At 32.6% G+C, this 8,284-nt stretch overlaps 1 protein-coding gene across 1 annotated transcript; it reads right to left on the bottom strand.

The window, feature by feature from the left end:
- Positions 1-7,042: 7,042 nt before the first annotated feature.
- On the bottom strand, positions 7,043-7,827 carry LOC131034207 (ethylene-responsive transcription factor ERF008). The gene is made up of 2 exons (XM_057965598.1): positions 7,697-7,827; positions 7,043-7,586 (listed from the first exon to the last, which is right to left on the bottom strand). The coding sequence occupies exons 1-2, from the start codon at positions 7,825-7,827 to the stop codon at positions 7,043-7,045; spliced, it is 675 nt and encodes a 224-aa protein (XP_057821581.1).
- Between the last annotated feature and the right edge of the window lie 457 nt (positions 7,828-8,284).

Raw genomic sequence — 8,284 nt, 5'->3', positions numbered from 1 at the left:
CATCTTCTCCAACAGTCGCCATACTGATACAATTCTGTAGATTTATCAGACTACCCATGTGAAGTTTGTTTCAAGCTTAAATGGGCTAGTGTTGTTAATGTCAAATCAATCAATATTGAAATGACTCCCGTCCTCTTAGTTAACTGTGTTTACACCACCGTACATACACCCATCAGCATCACCATCAGCATCAATGGATGACACATACATAGTATTTTATATCATGTTGCAACAATCCTCTAACCATAAAATTTATTCAAAAATTGGATATTTAACTTAATAGGGGAAAGGACCCAGTAGTTGTGCACCCTAACTTCATGCTTCTTAAAATCCTACTTGGAAATTTCAAATCACTCCGATTTTTTTACAGCAGCTTACTTGGCAAGTCCCCTGCTTATAACTAAGGTTTCAGGGCCACATCATCAAATATGATGCCACATCAGCATGCTTTTTGCCAAGGTGTCCAAAACAGCCCCCCCAAAAAGTGAGACCAATAGGTGTGCAAAAGAGACCCCATAGTTGTGCAGCTAATATGGCATCACTTGATTGGTTACTTTTTACAATATTAGTACATTTCTTAACAACTATTGGTACATTTCTTAACAACTGTTGGTACATTTCCTAACAAAAATTGATATTTTTTGTTTCAAACAATAGGTTTTATTTGTTCAATTTTTGGAACAAAAGGTATCAACAACCCTCACAACAATTGGTACATGCTCAACTAGTGGGTCCTTTCCCCTACTATGACTGTAAAGAAAATGTAAATTACAAAATGAAAGGATAAGTCAAAGGAACATTTCATATTACAAAATAAATTATCAATTTTATGATTCTTAAAGGAGATGATATTTCATCTTTTCCATTCTCACATGTCCTTAAATATTCACATATGATGGGGGGACATATGTGGGGGCATTGTGAAAAATCTGCATTTTATAAAGTTGAGAATCTCTGATAAATTGGTTTTTTGGTAGTTCATTAATAGTTTATGATGAGGTAAATTGATCCATTTCATTGTAATATGTAAATGGGTGTTGTAATTTCAAAAGTTGTTTTGTGTATGATTGATTTGTTTGGTATTAATGTTTGAAGTGATTCAAATTGGTTTATGTCTATGATTTGACAATTAAATTTCTATGCGTTGATAATGGTATTTAGTTAGAGTTATTTTATTCAAATGTCTAGAAAGTTATTTTGTATTTGTGCCAAAGGATGGATATTTGAGAAGGTTGTGATGATCATTGGAGAATTGTGTACTGGATACAACGTAGATATTTTCTATCGTCGGAATATTAGATTTTGTAAGTCTATTATTTTTAGTTAGGGATATATTTCATGTGGTTTCAATCTTTGTGCCATGTTGAGGCCAACATATATCATGCGTGAAGCTAAGGAGAGGTGTATATATGTGTTTTTAATTCATTTGTAAGTAAGGAAAGAGGATTAAGAAGAATTGAGGCATAATAGGTAAGTATAATAACAAGGGAGTGAGGACTAAGAAGAAAAGCGAGGCGATAAAGAGTATGATGCGAGGTGCAACCATGTCAATGTTTGAGGATCCTATGGTTTCATTTTATATAGCTCATGTAGTATGTCTAGAAGTGGTGTTCCCAAAGTTATTTAGTTTCTATTGTAAGCCATTGTCGTAGACTGTAATTGTGTTTGTGAAATAAATATAATAAAAATTATTTTGAAGGCTAACTTTTGTTCCCCTCACTAAGGGATTTCCTAGGGTATATATTGTATTATTTTGTAGTATATCTATATTTTATGTATGTTTAATCGTGTGGGTTTCATATTTTGATAATCCTTCTATGGAACCTTTGGCTATGACTACATCAAATTACACGAGAGCAAGGATGATAACATATCACCTTAGAGTATTAATGTGGATATAATCATACCTAGTTGATATAGATTTTTTAGAATGAGCTTTTAAAAAATGATACATAATAATGTTCATGTAAATTAAGGTATAAATAAAATATGAGGAAGTATATCATTTTCATTTATAATTTGTGGGAAATCAAATAAGGTTTATTGATTGAAGCATTCTACAAGAGGCTTGTAAATAAGATTTTTATTATGACACAAGTTGCAAGATGTTGACTATAGAAAAATAACTAGCCAAGAGATGCTATCAAGATTTTACCAAAGAGATGGAAAGGAGTTTCGATTATTGCAATAAAAATGGATGAGATGTATATGGTGTTGAATGAAATGCAAAATAGATGGATCAACTAAAATAAGACTACTAGAAGAACCCTAACCCTAGGATCAAAGAGAACTTGATAAAAAGGAATACAAATAAAATCCTACAGAGTCAGTTGGAAGAAAACATGATAAGTGGGAGAGAATGTCAAAGAGCATTTTTTGCATTGATAAGAGGACTAGAATATACATTTTGAACTATTTGGGTAATTTAGATTCCCACGTGTTGATATATTAGATCATTGATCAAGAAGAAACACAAAAGTCATGCAATGATAAGGTGGGAATCTAGTTGAAAGGAATAGAAAGGAAAATATTAACATTGATAAGTGGAACTAGACGATAGAATATCTTAATTCCAAATTTATTTTAGCCAATTACTAGTTGAAATTGTTGAAGAAACTACACAATTTGTAGTAGGGAGATGACTATAGAGGAGTACACCAAAAATACTATAGGATGCTAATTAGGTTATAATTTCATACAAAAGGGACCGAGAAGGTGGGAAAATATTTTAATGAATTTAGGAAATCCATCCAAGAGAAATTGGGTATTTGGAATGCCTAAATAGTAGATGAGGCCTACCAATTGGCTATTACTATAGAGAAAAGTATAGACAAAACATAGGAGGATATATAAAACAACAATAAAGAAGAATCTAAGCCAAAAATACAATAAAGAGAAAAGAAGAACAAATTAAATATGATGGGATGCAATAACAGGGGAGCAATACCAAGAGGTCAAGGAAGGGTATCCAATACCATAATCAAAATGAAGACTAAAGTTCCTATCTAGAGATAAATAAGATTATATGAGTTGTTGATGTAATAAAGGTGATAAATGTGGAAGTTATCACAGAGATAGGGATGGTATCAAAAGTTACCATAGAGATGAAAAATTTGAGGATGCGCACCACAAATTATCCCAAAAGGAGTATGGAGGATATTCCCAATGATATAGAAGGGGTTGTAATGATTCTTGGAGAGTTATGTGTTAAATTATGTGGAGATTCTCTTTTTTTGGAATTTATAAGTTTTTAATTTTTATTAACATATTTCATGTGATTTTGGGCTTTACACTAACTTGAGATTAACATAGATCATGCATGAAATCGAGGAAAGGTATATTTACGTGGTTTCAATTCATTTACAAGTAAAGAAGATTAAGGAGAATAGAGGTGTAACAAGTAAGTAAAGTACAAAGAGATTGATGACTAAGAAGTAGATTATGGCAACAAGGAGCATGATGTAAAGTTCAGTCATGTGAGTAGATAGTGCTTAAGGATCATATTGTGTTATTTTTTAGCTCATACAAAAAAAAGTCTAAAAATAATCGTGTATATAAGGTTATGTGCTAATATGCATGATAAGCCATGTTGTAGTTGATTGTAAATATACTCAAGTGAAATCTATATAATAAGAATTTTTTGAAGGCTGGGATTTTTTCCATTACTAAGTGTAACATTTTACTTTTTCTAACATGAAAAATAACTATTTTAGCCACAAAATAAAGTAAAAAGGTACAAGTAAAATTGCATATAAAAAATTTCTATATTTGAAATAACTTTTCAATATGTAGTGATATTTTATAGTGCATTGCAGAAGGAAGCTCTAAAATGATATGCTTAAATCATCATGAATCTAACATATCCATTCCTCTTATTTATAACTTCCATTTAAATTAAGAAATGAAATAACATAGCATGTAATAGAGAGAGTTTACAGTCTACTAAAATATGGACTAACAAATTTATATCTCAAGCCTCGACATGAATCCACAAGAGGGAGAGCATCACTTAAGTGCTTTTCCTCCAACCAAAGACTTGGCGGTCCTCCGCACACCTTTCGACTAGAAGTGGCTCTACCCTTCACAAGGGTGCAGACAAGGAAATTGGTCAAGGTTTTTCATCTAGGTTTGGTGTGGTATCCTACATAGCTTTAGTCAACCATACAACTATATACAACTTGCTAACTGTGCATGACAAACTGATTGGACTATGTATTTGGACACAATGAACTGACTGGACGTAAGCAGATCTTTGTGCCACTTTGGCCAAACATTTATACAATTATCACTTAAAATTTTGTACAGTTGAATATTCACATACCCTTACTTGACTTGAGTACTTCATACATCCTATTGTTTCAAACTCATTGACTCAAACAAATAAGGTACATGGAACCTTTGGTCATGTGTGCTTGCATTCACTAACCCTGGCAATTGCCTCTAGTTCTCATAACAAGAAAATATAAAAGGGAGATGTAATCTCATCCCAATATCATACTTAGCATTCAAGTTAATAAACGTGTAATATTATCACCATGTAGTGAATAATAATTCTTTGAAATTAAAGAAGACTAATGTTTGACTCATCAAATTCTTCTAACTACATGACTAGTTTACTTATAACCCATGAAGCTTAAAGTTCTATAGGTCTCATACCAAGTCCATAGACATTAGATCCCATTAAGGTTTTCATGTAAAACTTCTTAATTAAGAATGAATCTTTATTTAAGAAAAATTCTAGATTTAGACACAGCTTATTTGCTATCATAATAGTTCATATTTGAGGTACAATGTCCCTCCATTCATAAAACACTATGTGATATCATAGAAACCTATATGATCAGATGAATATATAAAGAACACACCTTGCTCTTATGTGTATGCGTGCGATCATGTGAGAAGCTATGTGTTTTCTTACTCTTAGTAGAATATTGTATAACCATGACTCTTCTTTCCATAGAACATATGATATTCATTAAAACTATATTATTGTTCTTAAATAGAACTTATTGTAGGTTTGACTGCCTTAATATTTATATATCTGCATCCAAGATGAGCTTAAATGGTCATACGGGCTTGTCGAATGCATGTACAAACATGAATGCGTATATCCTCTTTTATTATCAACAGAGTATGAACATGGCTTTTTTCTCTATGCTTAAAAGATTTACTACAATGAGGAAGAATCAACAATCATGTCTAATTCAATCGGCCAATGCATAAACAACTCAACTAAATACCCTAACAATTATTAAAAAATATTGCAGCTTTTCATATTAATCTGCTAAGTACGTCGTGAGTCTTTTGGTCTTATCAATTGCATTAAAGAAAATGCTTATTAAGAAAGATAGAACACATGCCTGGTTATAAAGATGCAAGATTGAATATGAGTTGCAACTGGAAGTTCCTTCCAAATTGAAACTTCTCTCTATCCTACATATACTTAAGCTTCTCAATTTGGTTGTAGACTCTTTTCCAAAGCTATACTAGTAGTCACATGTATTTATCGACTCACCCGGCCTGCTCTTTGGAGCTCTTTCTTTCTATTCAATTCGGATGCACTATGAGTATGCCATGAAAAGATAGTGGTTCTTCTATTTAGCCTGTTTCATACTTCTCTTCAACTTCAACCTCTTTTACAATAGAGAGAGAGAGGGGAGCCAATTGTGATTGCAGTTATACACTTCCTAAATGAACCTACAGTTTTCTTTTTCTCAAATGTGCTTATATATTATCATATGAGGCTCATTGTAATAAGGTAATAGGATAAATACTTTTCTATTCCCATACTAGAGTAAAGACAGCCTTTGAGCTCTCCTAGTTTTTGAGCTCCCCCACTTTTAAACTAAATAGAGAAGAATATTATTAGCTTATGAGTCTGTGTACTATTTATGTAGTAGATTTTTTTTAATGTTAAATTTGTAGCCATTCTTAAATATTTTCTTTTACGTGATGGCTAAAATAGATCTTAATGTAATAGTAGATGTAATATTAGGTGTTCTGAGATCTTTGAGTCTAGAAATCCTAAGTGAATATCTATTTTCTTATGTTCAGTTGGATTTCCTCCTTTAAATCTTTGTTGTCATTTTTCTTTGAAATCATCATTTTATGAGAATATATCTTTGTGTTTCTTCCTCTATTTTTGATGATATATTATTTATTGTTTTGAAAAAATAAGTTATTAGCTCCTTGTTAGCCTTATCTATGGATTTCATTTTTCTATTTCAATTTTAGTTTCTTTACCTTCCTTGCTTTCTATTTATAACACTAAGAAACCGAAAAAAAGAATTAAAAAAATCAAAACTTTCTTAAGATAAAATTCCCCTTTTTAAATATAAAGAAGATTGCTAATCAAATTTATTGGTAGATCTAACTATTGTAAACTTTGTTGAGTCAAAAATATTTTTAACAAATGATTATAATAACAAATTTGTTCATCAACAATAAAATATATTTTTATCATTAAAAATATATACATTGAGATTCATTAAAAAAAAATCAAATATTAATAAAATATATTAAACATTATGTTCATATAAATTAATATCAAACATATATAGAATGGAGACATTTACACGAAGATTTGTCTCATTTGTTAGGAAATTTGATTGAGAAAGATAGACATGATTAATTCTGTATTCTTCTTAGAGTCTCGGTCTTTCTTATTTTGTATTCTTCTTCAGAAAAAATAAAAATTAGTATCAAACATAATAATAAAGACTCTGTAAGAATGATTTCGACTGATAAACATGCCATGAATTAATAATCAAACGAAAAACCTGTATACGCAAGACCTAAGCCACCAAGTTTTCATTATCCACAAACGGTTAACTTCATTGTAAATAAAGCGCGCTATAATCCGAAGGATCACATAGGCAGGAAGACACTAGATCTCCCACCTAATTCCGACCCCGCTACTGCAATCGGGATTTTTAAAGACGCTGTTTATTTCTTTAACGTAGAAACATTTAAATCATAAATATGGAAGACTGTTTGTTTGCTTTGCGAAGCCCGAGCACATTTGTCCTCGAGATCGCCAAAGTCATACAGGGGCAAGCAATGATATATGCTGTGGCGATTGTACGAGAGACTTTGCATCACTCGATTCACATATCACCTGTTCTTCTTCTGCAATTTTCTCCTCAACCACTGCATTCCCTTGATCACTAATGCTTTCTCCACCTTGGGCTGATAGCTCTTTCTCAGCGTTGGGTGCGCCCTCCTCACAGATTTCATTGTTATCATTACGAAAGTATCTTGCAGGAACGATGTCGCAGGCAGACCCAACTGCAACGGCAGCGGTTCGAATAGCCTGCGGTGATGGATTGCTCTCTACTTTTGTCACGTCCAATGCAGTTGAGTTGAACTGCGAGTCTGGGAAATTGAAAGACGAAGCAGTGGGCCCTCGAAGGCACAAAAGCGCAGCGTCATAAGCTCGAGCTGCAGCTTCAGGAGTAAAGTAGGAGCCCAATGATATGCGTGATCTCTTTCCTGATCGAATTTCGGCTACATATTTTCCCCATTTCCTCTTTCTTACGCCTCTGTATTTCATTACTTTCTCTCCACCTTCTCCACTAGTGGACATACTGTAGATTTATCAAACTATGTGAAGTTTGTTTCAAGCTTAAATGGGCAACTTATTTGTACAGTGTGGTGTGATCTAATGTCGAAATGGAACGGATCCTCTTTAACTTACTCGTCTATACGCGTCACCGTCCTCCGTAGTTTACGGCGAACTGTAGATGCCAGTTTGCAGATGAGTGGAAGCACTTGTCCACCGCGTTTAGTATGCGATACATTCGCGGCTACATCCTTGTTTATTTTCATGGTCTGCTGTGATCAATGCATTATTTAATGTCAACAAGGTTCGTTTCCATTGAGATTCACATGTGTGAAGAAGGTTTAGAAAAATGGTAGAAAAATATGGAACACGGTTCACGAGCAAAATCATTCAAGTGAAAGAGTCGGTTCGTTGACCAGAACCGAAAAAAAATTAGTATTTATATGTTCGACTTTGGTAGATGACGAATGACATAAAATAGTAAGCGTGGATTACAAGTACGACAAACATTTGGCGCCAGCTCATGCAATCTTCAATCCTTGTGGACTTTCGTTCTTTTCACATTAGATATTTTACTTTGATGAAATATATCCTATTAGATATTTTTTCAAATCACATCTCGCAAAATAACAAAAATCCATTGAAATTAAAAGTGAATTAGAATATTTGTTTTTCTTGTCTTGGTTCAATTACAAAAAAATAAAATCAAATTGAAATACAATT

Source organism: Cryptomeria japonica, chromosome 3, assembly GCF_030272615.1.
Source record: "Cryptomeria japonica chromosome 3, Sugi_1.0, whole genome shotgun sequence".
NCBI classification, from domain to species: Eukaryota; Viridiplantae; Streptophyta; class Pinopsida; order Cupressales; family Cupressaceae; genus Cryptomeria; species Cryptomeria japonica.
Note: the sequence above shows the minus strand (reverse complement) of the source record. Positions and strands in the feature narration are given on the sequence as shown.

Coding starts and splice junctions, on each gene's coding strand:
- LOC131034207 (XM_057965598.1), bottom strand. CDS start 7,827: ATGAAAATAAACAAGGATGTAGCCGCGAATGTATCGCATACTAAACGC. Junction 7,587..7,696: donor ACGGTGACGCGTATAGACGA/GTAAGTTAAAGA, acceptor ATAAATCTACAG/TATGTCCACTAGTGGAGAAG.